General features: G+C 41.8%; 1 protein-coding gene across 3 annotated transcripts in view; it reads right to left on the bottom strand.

Moving 5' to 3' along the window:
• LRCH1 (leucine rich repeats and calponin homology domain containing 1) overlaps nt 1-19,886 on the bottom strand; it is a 202,574-nt gene that overhangs the window by 8,555 nt on the left and 174,133 nt on the right. For 2 of the 3 annotated variants that reach the window (XM_086711855.1, XM_086711856.1), the window contains 4 exons: nt 17,362-17,471; nt 16,163-16,300; nt 11,540-11,617; nt 462-2,363 (listed from right to left, as the gene is read on the bottom strand). In XM_086711855.1, coding sequence (XP_086567981.1) covers nt 2,157-2,363; nt 11,540-11,617; nt 16,163-16,300; nt 17,362-17,471 — 533 coding nt within the window. In that variant the 3' untranslated portion in view covers nt 462-2,156. Of the gene's footprint in view, nt 1-461; nt 2,364-11,539; nt 11,618-16,162; nt 16,301-17,361; nt 17,472-19,886 lie in introns of those variants that run through there. The other variant, XM_086711857.1, reaches the window with a different exon arrangement.

Genomic DNA, 19,886 nt, shown 5'->3' with positions numbered 1-19,886 from the left:
TTTGCCTAAAGGGCTAAATTAATTGTGTTCTGCTAGTTACTATGCCTCCTGATTTAAAAAAAAAAAAAAATGCCATTCAACAGATCCCAAGAGGAGCAGCACATCAGGGGACAGATACATTAATGACAGGAGAAATGAAAGCACATCCAAAGAACCTTTGAGGCCAGAACTGAAATATGGACAGAGCCAGAGAATGATGTCAGCTCAGCACCAAAAATTAAATCTGATCTCACATGATTGTTCTACTCTGTTTTGATTGATAGGATTTTCTTCCAAGTGCCCCCCTGTAAGTCATCTCCCTTCTTCCCTTTTGCCCCCCACCCCTCCCAAAGAAGAAACAAACCAAACAACAGTGATCATTACAGGGCAGCGTCAGTGCAAGGTAGAGCCAGATGGAAAAGCAAAGGCTGTTCTAGGTGGGCAAATCAGTGTATCGATGGGCCGATAAAAACCTGGAAGAATCACTTGAAATGTGTTTATTAAGCAACTTAGGGTTTAGGGTGCTCATGAGACATTGCACAAAGGGGTTTCATTGTGTTACAGACTGAAGGGTACCAGAAGCAATTCAGTACATCTGTGGGTTGTTTATACATAACCGAGCTTAATTAGACAACTTCCGCATACCCTGTACTTCACCAGTCCATACAAAATCAGGAGGGAAGAGCTATCTTTGAGGGAAGAGTGTTTCCGGTTAGAAAATCGGACTTGATTTAGCAACAAAAAAGATTTATAAATATACTCTTCTCACTATGTGGGTTTTCCATATTCTCAAGTCCCCTGGATTCATGGACACGTTCAGAAAACTAAAATTATCTTCTTAGTAGCCATGGATGGAGACTCTTCGCATCTCAGTGAACTAGAAATTTATCTTGAGGAAGTTAATGTCATCATCCCTCAAATTTAAGAAATAGTACATGGCACCCAGATGTATAATGAAGCAGAGGAGAAACTGCCCAAACCTCAAGCAGGGCGTTCTCATATTAGAAACAGAAATCCCAGAACCAGGAATATCTTGGCCGAGACAAGATTCTAATGTGTGTTGTTGTTTTTTTTTTTCTCTTAGTTACAAACTGATCGATCACATTGCTCCAAAAGCAGATTTAGTTAATATATAATCCTGTAAGCTTACTTAGGAATAGAAGCAGCTTGCTCATGTCACTGGAAACCGAAGGTTAAATGGAAATGTCAAGTCATTAGGGAAACTACATTCTGCTAAAATGAGAGCAATCTTATTGTTGGCTTCTGCCATAGTAACCCACGTCCTCAGACCAAGAATGTTCCATGACTCATGGCTTTATTTGAAAACAAATACAGTCAAATCCATCAGGTTCTTGACCTGAAGCTATCATGTGATGCAGCAAAAAAGCAAAACGACCCACTACATTATTTAAAAATAGAAATCCCTTCTGGAAAATGCTTTTCTAAGAGCTTCAGGGTAGACCTAGCAAGGAGTAAAAGGTAAAACTATGCGGGAAGTGATGTGCAAGTGAAGCCTCCAGGTGGCGCTCTAACAGCAATGGCCCCTCCTTCCCCAGCCCCGCGCTGCACAGCTCCTTCCCCTGCAGCAGGGCAGAGGGGCTTGCTCAGGGTAGAAGTGGGCAGCAACCCTCCCACTGAGGGAAACAGGGAGGAAACCAACTGAATGGCCGGCAAAGCAGTCACTCACTGACGGTATTTTTCAACTTGGTCAGTAACGGTATTATTAAAGACTTTTCTAGACTGAATTGGGCCCAAAATGCTGATTTCCCGTCTTCTCTGCAAGGTGGCTCCACTACACCTCAATTGCCCGTTCCTGAATTAGGATATGACACTGACCCAAAGGAAAGACTTCCATATCCTAAATCCCCTCTGCTCCTGTTCTGGCATCTTCTTCCACTCTACCCAGGGCAGCTATGTGAGTGAGAAAGCATGAGGTCTCGATACACTCTGCTGTCAGTGGTTTTTAGGAAGCGAGAGAGATTATTCAATGGGAACTGCACTCTATAAAGTCTGTGCCTCGGGAAAACCTGACTTGTAGCGTTCCCTTCAAAACTCGAGAGACTACTGAAGAGATGACAGGGATGGAAGCTGGCAAGGCAGAGGCTCAGAGGGAGGAAGGGCCCTGTGATGGCTCAGGGTGACACAGCAGAGTGTTTGTTCGGATGCACATGCACACGTTATGCGGACAGAGCATTCCAGCGGTAAGTGATATAGATCAGCACTATAAAGAGAATATGGACAAGACAGAAGCTTATAAGGTCCCTGGAGCGGAGGGCAGAAGTTGGTTGTGGGGGTTTCTCCCCAAGGGCCAGCAGAGTGTCAACAGTCTTTCGAATGTGACGGAAGTCCAAGTGCAGGATGTCATACGGAGAGCAGAGGTCGGCCTATTCCGTGGGCAGCCATTAGAACAGAAAGAGACAGTGCGTACAATTAAAACTACACGGAAGAACAGCTGGAAAGAAGCACACATTTTTGGTTACTAGCAAATGGCAAGACTAACCCCTTATTTCAAGCAGGTAAAACCCATTCCACCAAAGATTTTTTAACCGGTTACAAAACAAAGTAGCATACCCAAAGTGTTTTATGCAAGTAGCACAAGGAAATCCTTCACCCACAAAGCCACTACTAAGGAAAAGCACGCTCTTCAATTGGATGTTACTGGCGTCCAAACAGTTTTAATATCCAGGTGGTATCACGTGCTCACCAATGGCAAAGAAATAAGAGCTTTTCACTAGGGACATTTAGGACATAACCTCACCTAAGGGCAAAACATAAGCTTCCAAGTTGAATCCCCACCTGTCCTCACCATTCTCAATGTATTTTTTTTTTCACCCTGGTTTATGAAGACTCAATGAATATAAAGTACTCCTCTCTGAAAGGTAACACACACACCTAATTCATTTTTGTTCTAGGGTTACTGATAGACTCCGGGGAATTCTGGTTTTACTTGTGTTCCTACATGTGTCAGAAAGCACGTTAAATTTCATGTTTTTGCAGTCACACATAAACCAAAAGTCTAAAGGAGGCTTCTTAGATGTGCGGTTAGAATAAAAGTACACCCCCCGATGTGGGAGAATCGTGTAAATTTATTCATCACTAAACACGTATGGTAGGGCACGGGTCTTCTGAGTTGGCCTCCAAATATCTGCTCTTGTCAGGAAGCAGTTTCCTGATACAATGACTTCCTGAACTGTAAAGGACTACAGATTAACATTAACAGTGATTATAACTGATTATGACTGATATGTCAACATGAAAGTAGTTTTGTGTCCAAATGAAACAAGAATTGAAACTATTTAAGGTATAGTTCATACATGCAGGTTTATTTCAAATCTGGCAAAGCATTTAAAAACATATATACGATATATATTTTATATCATACTTTGCTACAGTTTTCCCCTTTAATTTAGCCTCATTGCTAAGCAGATGCAAATCACAGAGCAACTGAAAGCTTCTGAGATAAAGATGCTGTCTTATATCCTCTGAAGTCAGCTTGATGCCCTCAGATGAAAAGTAATGCTATAATATCAAGCAGGATGGATAAGACTAAAAACATTCTAATTTTAATTTATGAAGGTAAAGGTGCTGTTCTTAAGACTTTTTAAAGACAGTAAGCCACGTTACATCTATTCAGATCATGCAGCTTTTCTCAGTGGATTCGGAGGAATCAAGCTACTGCTGTTACTTTCCCAAGAATTAAAACATCTACACATAGATTTGATTTCACTGGGAGAGAGACACTGGTCAAGGATTAGCAGATGGGGAAACATCTAAGGAAAGACGTGTTATTGCAATAAGAATTCTCTATTGCAATGTTGTGCTGAACCAGTGAAATCTGAGCAAAGCAGACGTAAGACATAAGGCGTCCACAAACTGAAATGTGAATTTTCACAAAAGTGGGTATTTCCACAGCAAAAGCAAATCATTCTACCTCCAGTCTATGCTTTAAAACACTTCCCAGAACCCTAGGGAAAATGTCTGGTCTGCTCCCCAGCAATGCCCTCCAAGAACTTGAATCGGATAGTCCTTACAGTGTTCTTGAGTAGCACACTTCTCGCATGGGGAGCCTACACAGACCATTCTTCTTGTCCTGGAATTAATTTTGTGATGCCACAGATTCGGGGCTTAATTCAGATTTCAGATTAAAGTGGGTAGGGCCTAGACTCACAGTCCATGGTGTTTGGTTTAAACTAAATTGTGATCTCTTAAGGAAAAGGCATGGGTCTAAGATTGTCTGGTAGGCAAAAACTGGAATCACCGTAACATGTGGAGTGTGGGCTGCTGGGGTCCTCTGAGACCCGCGCTCTGATTCCGTCCCACGTCCCACAGCCCAATTGCCACAGCAACCTCCTCAAGGACGCTGTGCTAGGAAACAGGGCTGAAACCGCTGGGGGAAATGAACTTTCTGATCCTGTGCCTACCAAATTACAGTCTTAATGAGCGGCACTTAGAGATTGTGCATTTTTTTTCTCTTAGAATTAAAACAGGAAAATAGTAAAAAGGAAGAAAATGGAAAGAGGCAAAATTTCACCCTGTAGGACAGAGCATTAGTAATTACTGCAAGGCATTTGAAAGGCACAGTGAATACAGTCAGAGTCCTCAGAGGCAAGTGTGGATGCTAATTCCCACTACAAAGAACAGAAATCACAACTGCCAAGGTTAATTCAAGAAAGTGTGACTAAGCTTACTTACTATTAAAGACTGGCCGAGCCTCCCCCAATACTAGGGATGCAAACAGAAATGTAGACAGATCTGGAAAAAGGTCTAGATTATAAATGTTGTGAGTGTTCTGCAGTCTAAATTCTAGCAATTTTAGAATATATTCATTTTATTAATTTTAGGGACGCCTGGGTGGCTCAATGTTGGTTAAGCTTCCAACATTGGCTCAGGTCACGATCTCACAGCTTGTGAGTTCGAGCCCTGTGTTGGGCTCTGTGTGGACAGCCCAGAGCCTGGAGCTGCTTCAGATTTTGTGTTTCCCTCTCTCTCTGCCCCTCCCCCACTTATGCCGTGTCTCGCTCTCAAAAATAAACATTTAAAAAAAAAAGTTTTTTTAAAATAAATATAATTTTAACTTTTAAGTCAACACGATTACAAAGTATTTTTTCTTTAAACCTAAGGTAACATAGCTCAGGAACGTTGACGGCCACTCTGAACATGTAAAGCTCTGACTGACAAGGTATAATCTGGTGGGGAGTTGAGTGAGGTAGTGAAGGGTTTTCACAGTTTTCTCCAAATACACAGAACTAATCATCAATTTTATGAACGTGGAGGGTAACTGTTGTATCAGGAAACTACTTTATCTAGAATTGCAGTTTAAAACCTTTTGAAGATGCCGCTTTTAAAATGGTTCTTCTCAACCGTGCATTCATGAAAGGCTGTTAGACCGCTGCCCAGAGAGACACACAGTGGGAAAGAATTCTTACATTCTCAATGGCAAACACACACCACCTGTAAGAAATTGGGCCTGATTTTACAAGCTAGAGACTGGTCCTTTTTAATCTATTACAAATTTTTAAATTGCTGTTAACAAAAATAATCAATGTGTCAGTCTTCACCTCTGGTTATTCAGACTCAGAATTAACCAATATAAATGTAAAAGCCAAATGAATTTTGTAGTAAGAATCTCATTCCAAGGGCAGCGGGGAGGCTCAGTCAGTCATGTGTCTGACTGCTGAATTCAGCTCAGGTCATGATCTCTGTGCTGACAACATGGAGCCTGCTTGGGATTCTCTCTCTCTCCCGCTCTCTCTGCCTGTTCCCTGCTCACAAGGGCATACTCTCTCTCTAAACAAACAAACATTAAAAAGAAAAGAATCTCAGCCTATCCCAGAAAAGTACTTATTATGATTTGAATTGATGCTAAAGGGGACAAAAGAGGCATAAAGGTCAAAGAGAAAGAACTCATTTCTCCTCAAGATTACAACAACGTGTTTTCAATTTATAGAATGCCTGCCAATAAAAAAAATAATTCAGATTAGTTACAAATTTTCTAAACCCTCACAGACAGTAGGAAAGTTACTACTGACACTTTCAATTACCGTATCCCATTTTAGAAAACAACGAAAGGCAAATATGAAAGGCACTGAAGACTCGGCCATAATATCAACACAATCCTCTTATAGCAACAGGATCATGGTTAGAATCCAAAATGCACTAGATTTAAAAAAATTTTTTTTAATGTTTATTTTTGAGACAGAGAGAGAGAGAGAGAGAGAGAGAGAGAGAGAGAGAGAGAGAGACACAGAATCTGAAGCAGGCACCAGGCTCCGAGCTGTCAGCACAGAGCGCGACACGGGGCTTGAACTCACAAACCACGAGATCATGACCTGAGCCCAAGTCGGCCCCTTAACTGACTGAGCCACCCAGGTGCCCCTCGAGGATTTTATTTGTAACTCCTTTTGGCCCATGTAGAAGCTAAGGGACACCCTACGGTCCCGCAAGCCCCTGGCGTGTGTGCTGCTCAGGCAGGCAGGTGGGGGCCCTGTTCGGCCAAGGTGTCTACTGAGGTAGAGCTGCTGCCCTTAATCCTCCTCTGTTTTCCCTCTGCAGACAACAGTGGCTACCAAGGGCTGGGCGGCTCAAAATCAAAGCGCGTTTCATCTAAGTTCCCTTCTCCTCTAAAGAAAACAAGTCTTAAATTAAGCTCCTTACCGAGGTCTGAGGCCAAGGCTCCTTATTTAAAACCGAGTAGGAAAATTTCCCTTGTGAACCAAAATATAATTCTCTATTTTCTAATAACTTTAATGCTTTGTAAGTCAGAGATTTCTTTTGAGCGGAGACAATACTAAAAAGAGCCCCAAACAGCCCTAAATTTGGATCCAATTGGAAATCCCCAATAATCAACGGTGAATCTTCTACATCAAGCATAGAGGCCAAGCGTGGCCCAGGTGACTCAGAAAAGAAGCCTCAGTCTGTCCATTCATAGCCTCATGACTTCAGGTCAGATTTTGGGGGGATATAAAGAACATATCCTCAAGAAGCTGGAAGCCCACCAAGGGGAGGTCGGTCTTCAAGATCAAGTTGATGCCGGCACCACCACCCAATCCCCAGATTTTCCAGGGCACCCTGATGCACCCGCTGTGAATTCACCCACCGCCAAGCAGTGGATGAGAAAGAGGTAATTACGGAGCTGGACTTTCATGGAGTATTACAGCTCAGAGAAAGCGGAGAGGTCTGTGATTTTCAAGCTAAGCTTAGCAACAGGATGCTTCCTAACCGCCCCCACCCCCCCCCCAAAGAAAATCTTTGCTAGAAATCTAATATATGCTATTGATAAAACAGAAACTGCTCTGGCTGATGCAGGAGGCGAGAACGATCTGTAGTCTTCCCACTTGGCTCTCCCTCCCCTCCCGAGCTGGCCATTTGAAAAGACTCGAGGGCTCTGAAGAATGGGCTTATATTTACTCCTCAAGTCCCAACACCTGCAGTTTGCAGAGCAGGGTGGGGGGGAGACTCAACCGGTTCAAACTGCCATGTCTATGGCTACCAGCTGTGAGAGTGAGTTTAGGGAATTATAAGCTCTCTGGACTCTGTTTCCTCAGGGTACGGCGAGAAAATATTTACCTCCGACCCTCAACAGTGAGCATTTAAGACAATGCATGTATAAGAAGTTTTTAAGATGATGCATGTATAACAAGTCCTCAACGAATGGTTAACTGCTGCTAATTTTAAAGGGTTTGCCTCAGGGCACATAACTAGTTACCAGCTTAAGTGGGGGATCATTGACCCCAGACCTTATGCATTCCCTCCTCAGGCTCACAGATCCCTTTCACCCACTCACTCTTCTTCCACATTGTGTTCACTCAGTTTGTGTCCCTTTAGTTAGGGAACTTGTCCTAAAACCAAAACCAAAAACCCAAGGCACTTAAAATGGACAGCAGGAAGGAAGAATAACGTACATTGAAGTAACTACCGGAAGGAGGGGCACCTGGGTGGCTCAGTCGGTTGTGTGTCTGACTTCCCTTCAGGTCGCAATCTGTTTGTGAGTTAGAGCCCCGTGTCAGGCTCTGTGGTGATAGCTCAGAGTCTGGAGCCTGCTTGGGATTCTGTCTCTCTCTCTCTCTCTCTCTCTACTTCTCCCCCACTCAACGTTCTGTCTCTCTCTCTCTCTCAAAAATAAACATTAAAAAAAAATTTTTTTTTAAAAGAAGTAACTATTGGAAAGAATGTCATCCCGGCATGGAGAAAGAAAGTTGTCCACAAACGCTCTGTCTACTTCATTTGTAAGGACCTTTCCTTGGTATTCTCATCAGCAAACCTCCACCTCATGCCAAATCCCTCTCAGTTGATGGCAAGCAATTCTCCTGTCACCCTAACAGAATTTCTCCAAGGTCCCCATCGGTAACTTCTTTCTGTGATGTCATCTTTCCATCAGTGGCAGCTGCTGTTCCAAATCCTGTCTGTCCCCACCGACTAAGGAGCCAAGGATCCAGCCTTACCCACACGTCACAAACCACACACCAGAGCTCTGGAGGTGCCTTACCCGTCTACATGTGCTAACCTCCTGCAAATACACCGACTGGGCTGCTTTCCCTGCCTGCAAGTCCAAATGCAGCCAATTTGAAGAAGCCACATATACAGTAAGCCACACCAGAACCTCGCTACCCAAGTGCAGAGTAAAATGCTTCATGAACCTTGACCGACCCCGAGGTATAGAGCTGGGATTGTGTCCATGGGGACTTCTAAAGAAAATATAATGCACTAGAACTGGAACAATTTTAAAATTACTTCCATCCCTTCATATTACTTTATTTGTAAAAATTTAACTAAATCTGCTCAGCAACCGCATTCAATCCACAGGAACCTGACAAATTATAGAAGCTGCCGATGCTGACTTTGCCTTCTAGTTTCAAACGGTGATTCTATTACAAAAGACAACAAAAGCAAAGCTTAGAGCACAGCTGTGACTTCTCAGGCTCTACAGGGTGATTCATCACTGTCAATTAGTATTTAGCTTATCAAATACAGAATTCAAGATCTCTGTGACTTGTGAGTGTAAGTGAGTAGATAAGTAATGGGTGGAGAAGCAGGAAAAGCTTGCAAATTGAGGAAATAATTATGTTTTTGACTGAGAAATCAATGACTGTTTTGTACCCAAATATTAAATGTGATGCAATTAAGAAGGTAATGGCACAGGTTCTCTGTGTTTTCAGGTACCAGCCTTTTCAAATATCTGACTGTAAATGGAGAATTTCTGCAATTAGGCTTGTAATATATTATTTTTTAGTGTAAATAAGCAATTGTTTATACTACATTAAAACACGTACATTAAAACTTCACCCCCGCTAGTGAAAGAAGCATACCTAAGGGGAAGGGAGTCATTTCACCCCTCCCCCAACTATCATACACCCAGAGGAAAGATTTCGTTTCCAATCATGTATTTCTAATTCATTCCGTGAGATGAAAGTATGCTCCTTTGAGCATCCAGGGAGATTTGCCAATTGCCTTCCAATGGCAATTTCTAGTTTTCCACTAGAATATTCTTTCCTTACTTTAACACATCTGATTAAAGAAGTTCAATTGCTAATTAACCAACAGACTTTCTCTAGTAGCAAAAAGCTTCATGTAATTCTAGTCACCAGTGAAATGCTACTGGATTATCCATTAGGATGGATAACACACACACACACACACACACACACACACACACACACACACACAAGCCTGCACACAAGCATACATGCACATTACACACGGTGCAAACTTGAAAGTCACCTCAAATCTTTAAAAAATTTCAAAACTGGCCTAAGTAATATATTTCTTACTAAGCATAGTTAAATGGGACACTGGCAAAAAAGGTTATTTATTCCCTGTAATTCAATCTTCCCGGAAATTATGAGCTACTGATTAGTGCAAGGGACACTTTGCTAGGGGCATGATTCAGAAATTATGAAAAAATTTTCTCTGCATATTATGGTAATTTAATTTCCTTTTCCCTACTTTGAAAGAAAATTATAATTACCAACCTTTATTCACAACACTTGGTTAAGGGCATTTCCATTTCATTTTGTATCACCATAAGCCAAAAAAGAATTTTTTTGATGAGTTTAAAAATACCACAGGGGATTAGGCTGTAAGTCATCAGTGCTTTCTGGCACAGACACAAATAATTTATCGTCTGAAACCTAGTAGGATAGTTTTGATTCACACATGGAAATCTTATTAGCCCATGATGGTCAAATTATTAAAAATAGTGTGTGTATAAGAATTTTCACAAATATTTGAAGCTGAGAATGTATATGCAATATTAAAACATACACATGCAATATAGAGACAGAGATTAACATTAACATTACTGAAAGACATTTGGATTGATCACAAAGACATTTCATCCATTATATAAAGATTACGCTCTTTTTAAACGTGAATTTATAAGGTTTTCTTCATGGATACAGTTCTGACTTAATGGTGCTTTAATAATTCTCTCCTTGCCCTCAAATAAGATAAAAAATGCACCACTAATAACCCCTTACCTTTGAACCTTAACAAGCTAAAAGACAGGGAGGGAAGAAAGGAAGGAAAGCAGGAAGGAAGGAAGGAAGGATGGAGGGAAAAAGAGGAAGATGGGAGGGATGGTGGGAGGGAGACTAAGTCTTTCTCAACTCCAATAACTAACTCCTACCACTGAGTAGAATTACGTTGCAACGCAATTCCTTCACATACTCATAAACAGTATTTCACAGCAGAGTTTGTAGTTACTTTATCCCTGGCATGTTAGAAAACATAGAAGAAAATTTTTCAAAATGTAATTACTGTCCATATCTGTTTATCACAATGATTATCAACTTCTCAACTTATCCCCAGATTGAGTGGATTTTGTTACTAATAGCAAAGCCTTTAAAAGCCCCAAATTAGCCATCGGGCTGAGGCTGAGGGTGGGGCTTAGCTTGGGAGAAAGACAAAGTAGCCAACTATAGTTGGGCTGGCTATAAGGAATGCCAATTGGATCTACAGTGGGTTAACGGGGGGAATGGAACTGCGAACAGTTAACAAATTACAAAGCAACATACAAACATTGTTATTATTAGTGGTAATGATTAATGATAATAATAACAATAATTACAATATTTTCAATATTATTTTGATCCACATACCCAAAATGCAACTACACAGAATGGAAATCAACAAATTAGGAGTTCACTACAGGTGTGCTTTGCATAACAGCTTTGGATAAGGAAAACCATCACCTCCAAAATTCTACCCTATGGAATGTGCCAGATGGCTCAATGGAGCCTCAGCAATTTTTGTTCTTGGAGTAGAGAATCAAGCTGACTACATGTTTTTCTCAAGTTTGGAATTTTGCATTTATTTCAAAACCTTAAAGAAATTCTACTCTCTTTTCCCTCAGTATTGACCAATACCGCTTTAAGCCATTTTAATTTCACTGTAATAGAGAAATTCAGCTAAAATTTTATGTAACTTATTCAACATTATTCCTCGAAAAAGACTGAGACTTCAAAGGATGTGTAAATCTGTACATTCATTCAGTGGTCTCAAACACATGCATTAAATGAAATCGGTACCAAAACATGGTTATTGGGACTAAGTTTGATGTTACCTCTGGTACTCCTAATTTTCGACAGGCTTCCAAAAAGTTTTCCACATTTCTTCTGCATTTGGCCATGCTAAGTTTGGGCTATAAATGCAAATATGGAGAAATAATTAATTATTAAAAGAGAAATGATTTTTCATAACAGGTTAAATTTTAACCTTTCTAAATGGCACAAGTAACACATGTTCATTGAAGGGAAAAAATACCTAAGCAAATAGAAGACAATAAAAATCATCTAGAAACATCCACCTAGAGATGAGAACTATTAATATTTTGGATTATATTCTTCCAGACATTGTGTATGTGTATATGCATGTGTGAAAAGATACACAGAAACACACGTATACACATAGATGTTTATATAAGCAGGACTTCTACATGTGTATATACATGTGTATATATATGTGTATAAATGCAAATTTCTGCATATGCATGTATGTGTATATACATATGTATACTCATAAACAGTATTTATATATATGTATATGTATATACACATACATGCATACTTACAATTTTTATGGGATCATACTCTTGCATAATCTGCTTTCGTTCATCTATTAATATACCATAAGCATCACCTATTCCCAACAGCAATATATTTCTAAAAGAAGGGTTAGATTCAGCAGGCCAATTAATCTCCTTCCTGCCAAAGCAATGGGTTTGATGAGAAAGAGGCAACAGAAGTAAACAGCATAAAAATGGTGGCCTGTTTAGGATTTAAGCAATGGCCTCTCACAGTTGAGTTGACTGTGGTTACAGATGGCCTCTAAGGTGTGGGATGGAAAACAGGTACATCTGATTCACACAGTTTGATTTTTACATGGTAAGTTTAAAAGCTTCACTGTTAAATTTTAATATTCTCCTCTTAGTTCCCTTAAAAAAGGAGCAAGAAGAATGACTGAATCCAACAGTCTGGGTGTGGAAGCAATATTTTATAAGGACTGATTTTGCCCTGTGAAAAGTAAGTGAGAGTGAGGTGACTCTTAGCCCATCTTAGAGGGTCCATGCCACTCAGCACAAAAATCTCTTTGCACATTATTTACTTTTTAAAAAGGGACTCCTTATCCTCCCCCCACCCCCGCCCCCGGAAAAAGGGAAAAAGAAAACCTGCTGGCATGGAACCATTTAATTTGGAGGCTAAACAAGCATTCTCCACCTTGGCTAGAGAGGAAATGGTACCCCTTAACGTGAGACTTGCAAAGATGGGGCAGGAAGCTGCTTCGGTGGTTTTGCTCACTCCCAGGCATGTCTTAGGACAAGGCCACCACGTTAACCCTTATGCAAAGGGAAGGAACAGACTTAGGTAATGTGACACGAGGTTACCAGAAGACTAGGAGCTGGCCCAGCTGACAGGGCACCAAGAGGCATTTCACCATTTGAGACCTGAGTATTTGTCTCTCCAACCCTCCAGGCCCTCATCGTCCTCTGTGCACTTAGGATTTTGTGGGGCTCTTTTCTGAAACTCCAAAGACGCCCAACACCATTCAAAATATTTAGGTCAGCCCAGCAAAGTCAACGCAAGAATATTTCCCATCTTTGGAATTGAAGGAGGGCCCATTCTACTATTGTCGTCTGGGTTTAGTTAGAAAAGCACTTACTACAAATAAAATAGTCAGAGGTTCGACCCCGTCAATGGTCAAAGAATCAAAATTACACCTGCTTGGCATAAAAAAAATGGACACTATTAGTTTTGTGAATGAAAAGTTAGAATGCTTGATATTGACAATAACGTGGGCAGAAAAGGCATCCATTCTGTTGGTGCAGATATGATGGCACATACTGTGTGTTTCCCATGTGTCAGATACTCCACCAGCTGTGAAGTATGCACCCGTGGAAGCGAAACACACAATTCTCAGGGTCACTTACCTCTAGTCTAGTTGGAAATATTAGTAAGCTGCAGGAAATTATAGTTTAGTATGGTAGAGGTCTGAGTTGTGAGACTATTAGGAGAAAAAAAAACATAAGGAACGGAACCTAACTCAGTTCTAAGGGCTCAAGAATGGCTTGCCTCCTGTAGACGCTGAGGGACAGGAGCAATGGGAGCCAGTGAGGCTGCAAGATGAGGACATTTGGAGAGAAGGTTGGGGGAGCCTTCTAGTTTAGAGGGAAGAGCCCGCGTAAACACAGGAGAGAGGGTGGGGGGAGCCTTCTAGTTTAGAGGGAAGAGCCCGCGTAAACACAGGAGAGAGGGTGGGGGGAGCCTTCTAGTTTAGAGGGAAGAGCCCGCGTAAACACAGGAGAGAGGGTGGGGGGAGCCTTCTAGTTTAGAGGGAAGAGCCCGCGTAAACACTGGAGTAGACAATGATAGCCCAGACTAGGACCAAAAGCAGGTTCCACAGCTGCAGCACAGCTGGTGGGCTGATCAAAGGGGGCTCCAAGAACCTCCCCAAAGAATTTTAGGTAAGTGGACATTTGGAAACAGCCCATATTTCTAAAAAGGAAAACTACACTATGATAATGCAAGCTAAAATACATTACAGTTATTAAAGTGGATATTTATGAAGAATTTTTGTGACATGAGGAAAATCTAGGTTTTGATACATTTTAAACACTACTAAATAGTATACATAAGTAGCCCATCATTCAATAAAAGACCTTAAACGCAGAAAGGATGCTAGCAGTTAGTAGAGAGGCCAAAATGCTAGCAGTGGTTGTCTTTGGCTCATGGAAAAAAGGTTGATATTATTTTTTCCTCTGCATTTCTCTATTTTCTCTAGTTGGGCATTATTTCCCATTATTTCTTCAATTAAAAAAATATTTAAAAAAGAAAACAGGTTGACAACCAAAAGATTTTTAAAGGAGTGCATCATTTTTCCTGAAGGATTAACAAAATATAAAAATGCTTAGACACATGACTCATATTCACTGTGAATAATATAACTAATTGTACATTCAAACTGGAGGCTATGAGGAGTCAGTTTCTCTCTTATAAAAAAATTGGGGGGGGGGGCACCTGGGTGGCTTGGTCGGTTAAGCGTCCGACTTCGGCTCAGGTCATGATCTCACGATCTGTGAGATCGAGCCCCGCGTCGGGCTCTGGGCTGACAGCTCAGAGCCTGGAGCCTGTTTCGGATTCTGTGTCTCCCTCTCTCTCTGCCCCTCCCCTGTTCATGCTCTGTCTCTCTCTGTCTCAAAAATAAATAAACGTTAAAAAAAAATTTTTTTTAAAAATTGGGAAAAACTGTTAAATGTGAATTTCGCACATGGCTCACACAACTTTATAGCCATTTGGGCCTCACTTGTAGAAAATACTGGAAAGTTTCATAGCAGATTATAGGACAGAATTTGCTCCCCAAACTAAGGCAAGCTAGGCACAGATTTGAAGAGACAGATTGATCATTTTCCTCTAATTTCTGAGGCAAAAAAAAAGGGGTAAAACTTTTCCATGAAAAATATGTTCAATAGTATAGAAAGGAAGCTGACAGTTGGAGTAGATTCATTAGCTAATCTCTCCTGCTGCCGAAAGAAAAGCATCAATAATGTCATTTTAACCTTGGGGTGGGGGGGGGGAGGGAGAAAAACACTCATTATGTGATATTTTATGTGCCTTGCAATTAGGGGTTCTGAATGTTGAAACCTGTTCTATAAACACTAATGACATCAATGGCTTACATTCGTGCATGTATCACATGCGGGAGCCTTATTTTATCCTCAGAAGAACATGTCCAAGAACAAATCAAGTTAAAGAGAGGTCAGATACCTACCCAACGTCACACGGCTTATAGGCAGAGCTAGAGTTTGAGCCCAAACGCTGCCTGCAGAGCTCCAAAACTCTCCCCACCTCTCCTAATGAACAGTGGAGAGTGTGGATAGACATTTTTCTTTTTTTCCTACTTGCCTGAACCTGATATAGGACTCCAAAGACAAGCTTATCTCTGGTTCCCCCACCCTCATCTGAATGACCAAAGAAGTGACTCTGTAACCCTCTTCAGGAGGGAAACGTGCTCTGTGATCCACAGGAAGAGGTTTCTGTATGCAGCTTTACCTCCCTGCAGTGGAGCAGCGCATTTTGAGGGTGTTGGTGGAGTTTCACTCAGTCAGTCAGTCTTTTCTCATTATTGCCCCAGGACCTCCAGTGTACCCCACCTGAGCAAAGTGAGGCACCAAGGAATTGCTGAATTAATGCCCGGCTGACCAAACTCTGGCTGGAGAGGTTACTGATGTCATTATATACAGAATCCATGTCTTTTCAGAGTCATCCTAAAAGCCTCAGTGATTGAGAAAGAGATCCCATTTAGATGAGAAGCTACCGGGGCGCCTGGGTGGCTCAGTCAGTTGAGCGTCCGACTTCGGCTCAGGTCATGATCTCACGGTTCGGGGGATCGACCCCCACGTCGGGCTCTGCGCTGACAGCTCAGAGCCCGGAACCTGCTTCAGATTCTGCATCTCCCTCTCTCTCTGCCCCTCGCCCACTCGCGCTCTGTCTCCCTCTGTCTCAAAAATAAACAAACATTAAAAAAAAATTAAAAAAATAAAAAAAAAAAGAAGAGAAGCTACCTACCAGAAGAGCTTTCTGGAAAGACTTCTCACTCTTTAAATCACAACTCATCTTTAACGAGCAACACCGTCCCCCCAAAGTGTGTGTCTTATGTAAAAGTTAGTCTCCCTTTATCTGGTGTTACTTACAACTGCTGGTGACGGGACATGGATGCTTGCGACGGAGCGCGGGCGGATGTGATTGACCAGGTGACAGAGGACCACGCCATCCATGAGTGCGGCCCCCAGGTCTTCATGCAGGCTGACCTTGAGTCTCATCTCGATGCTCTGTGGGGGGAATCAGAAGGAAGCCAGCTGTTACCAGGCAACTGACGGTAAGAAACAGCTACGGGTATTTATCAATTGAGACCCTAACTTCGTTATGGGGAAGAAGAATAGGAAGATTTGGAAAACACTGACATTATTTGAACCTTTTCCGAAAGATATTACAGTAAAAATTCCACTGTAGAAAACCAAATTCAGCCACACCTACAAGTTTTAATAAGTTGAGTGAAAGGAATAATGGAATTACTTCTTGAGTTCAATGTTGCCAGAGCCTTGGCTATGAAAATAGAAAACCAGAATGAGGCGACCGACAGAAACCAGGCCCAGCTGGTTCTGATGGCCTTCGAGGGGCAGACGAGGGATTGAAGGATGCTTTTCTCTCATATTATGGTTTTTTTTTAATTTTTTTTTTAACATTTATTTATTTTTGAGACAGAGAGAGAGACAGAGCATGAACGGGGGAGGGTCAGAGAGAGAGAGAGGGAGACACAGAATCTGAAACAGGCTCCAGGCTCCGAGCTGTCAGCCCAGAGCCTGACGTGGGGCTCGAACCCACGAACCGTGAGATCATGACCTGAGCCGAAGTCAGACGCTTCACCGACTGAGCCACCCAGGCGCCCCTCTCACACTATGTTTTAACCGAGAAATCCATTTTTATCCCTTTAACAAAACTGAACTTTTTATCTTCAGAAATTATAAATCCATACTCCATTACAAGAAATATTAGAGAGACTCCGTGTGCCTTTTACCTAGTTTCCCCCAAAGGTAACAACTTGCAAAAGTACAGCAGAGTATCACAGCCAGGATCCTGACACTTACATGGCTAAGACACACGACACTCACGTTTGCCCTCTGACAGCCAAACCCCCTCACTCCCACCCCGAGGACCTCTTCAGCCCTGCTCTCTCTCTCTTCCTTCAAAGCTCCCATGCCGTGAATACTGATTGTTTGCTAGAGTCCTACAGGTCCCTTTCTACGGTGCTTCAAAGTCGATTTTTCGAAAATACAGAATGCTGCCTCCACCCTGAAGGCGCTTATTCGGTTATATACGATCTCTTGGGTACCTCGCGGAGATGTTCGACCAATTCCTTCTCTTCTCTCATCTGCTCCATTTTCCTCCGAATTGTAAACTGTGGGTCTATAGATTCCAAATTTCTCTGAGGTCTCAGAAACACTGTAAGAGAGAGGAAAAAAACAAAAACCTTTATTAAGAGTGCCTACCACAGGCTGCCATACAGGACTACGCACAGTTAAGCTAAACAAATAGTTTACCCCTAAATAGCACACTAACCACTCATGGAAGCAAATTCAGACTTCACACACAAAGCTTGGTTTGACTATTCTAAGGGATTATATTTTCTTTTCTTTTCTTTTCTTTTTTAAATGTTCATTTATTTTTGAGAGTTAGAGTGCGAGCCGGGGACGAGCAGAGAGAGAGAGGGAGACACAGAATCCGAAGCAGGCTCCAGGCTCTGAGGTGTCAGCACAGAGCCAGACGCGGGGCTCAAACTCACAAACTGTGAGATCATAACCTGAATAGAAGTCGGGCGCTTACCCGACTGAGCCACCCAGGCGCCCCCAAGGATTATATCTTCAATTGTAGTGAGTTATGCGGAGTAACAGAAGCTATATTTTTGGTGACAACAAAGTGAATCCAGGGAAGGATTCAGGGACCCAGGGAAGGGTCTGGGTCATCCTTGGAACCATGCCAGGCCATATGCCTGACAGATGTCCCCTCCCTCTGTTCCTACTGCTTTCATTCTAAGTGTTCATTTATACCTGGGGTTTCACAATCCTTTCATAAATTCAAATAATTTTATTCAAATAAGAGGACTCAAGACTTGCTTTACACATTGAAAATCATGGTAGGTTAATGTTTCTGTTAGCCAAAATTTTTTATAAGCCTGACTTAAGAACTAAGTGACAATACATAGGATTACATATTTTAAGTGTGGAGGGGGAAAACTCTGACAGCATATCCCAAAGGTCAGTTCTTCTTTTTTTTTTTTTAATTTTTTTTTTAATGTTTTATTTATTTTTGAGACAGAGAGAGACAGAGCATGAGCAAGGGAGGGGCAGAGAGAGAGGGAGACACAGAATCCAAAACAGGCTCTGGGCTCTGAGCTGTCAGCACAGAGCCCGACACGGGGCTCGAACTCACGGACTGTGAGATCATGACCTGAGCCGAAGTCGGACGCTCAACCGACTGAGCCACCCAGGCGCCCCCCAAAAGTCAGTTCTTTAGAGATGACCATAGACTCCTTTTAGAAAAGTTGGCAACATTAGAAGCCGTTTAAGAGATCATTTTTGGCTTCACATCTTTAAAATTATAACCACTAAGGGGCGCCCAGGTGACTCAGTGGGTTGACTCTTGATTTCAGCTCAGGTCACGATCTCACAGTTCATGGGATTGAGGCCCGCGTCGGGCTCTGTGCTGACAGCTCAGAGCCTGGAGCCCGTTTCAGATTCTGTGTCTCCCTCTCTCTCTCTGCCCCTCCCCTGCTCATGCTCTATCTCTCTCTCTCTCTCTCTCTGTCAAAAAATAAATAAACATTTTAAAAAATTTAAAAAATAAAAATAAACATTAAAAAAATAAAAAAATAAAATAAAAGTTAAATGTGGACTCCACTCCCTAAAGTCAGTGATCACATGCTCACCCAACTATGTTATTTTACTCTCAATGGGTACCTTTGTACCAAATCACCTTAATGAACGACTTGCATTATGCTTCTCACATCTCAGTATTTTCTTTCTAAATCAGTTATAGGACATTTTAATTAGCATTCTGATGCTCTACGGAAGATTAGAAAGTTGACACGTCTTAATAAGCCTTTGATTGACAGTAGATGGGAGAAAGAAGGTGGTCTAATAGACACAGCACTTTCCAGAATCTCAGAGATTCGGCCTGGGACATCCAGGGAAATCGGCCTGGGACACCCAGGGAAATCATGGGCAAAAAGAGCGAAAGACGTGTCCCCAAAGGGCTGTCACCAAGACCCACAAAAACCAAACCCACAAGAAGGGAGACCAATTGTTTCAAAAATAAAGGCAAGTCCAGCCAAGGAAGCAGGGTAGAGTAAGCCAGCAGGGAGAGATGAGAAGCTCGCAGAGCACAGAGAAATGAGAAGGAAGCATGGAAGAAATTAGAAATGCATTAAACTTGCCTTTGCATCCTATCAAGACCAACAAAAAACATCTACCCATTTAATGTTACAACCAGAAGAGATATATATTTATGTGTAAAATTTAAGAAATAATCCACACCCCCAAAGAAAAGAAGTCAACCAAATTTACCAAAAAAGTCCAGGAATGTGAACACAATTGAGCAATATATACACTAGCCAGCAAGGGGCGCCCCAACCTCGTTTAAACAAATCTAATGTTTTCTTTGGAGGTTTTATTTTCCTTTGCCTTTTTTCTAGGGGCAATCTTATCTAATACAGCGTGCTTAATATTTCCAATATGTTTTCATTGGCAGATTTCTTTTTGAATATGAAACTATCAGGAAGTTAAATTAACCATGAGCTTTTGTTTAACAGCACACAATTCAAGTATCTACGCCTTGTTAGAACCCTCTGTGAGATAAGAT

The sequence above is a fragment of the Puma concolor genome, chromosome A1 (assembly GCF_028749965.1).
Source record: "Puma concolor isolate L17-30 chromosome A1, mPumCon1.1.hap2, whole genome shotgun sequence".
Taxonomy (NCBI): domain Eukaryota; kingdom Metazoa; phylum Chordata; class Mammalia; order Carnivora; family Felidae; genus Puma; species Puma concolor.
Note: the sequence above shows the minus strand (reverse complement) of the source record. Positions and strands in the feature narration are given on the sequence as shown.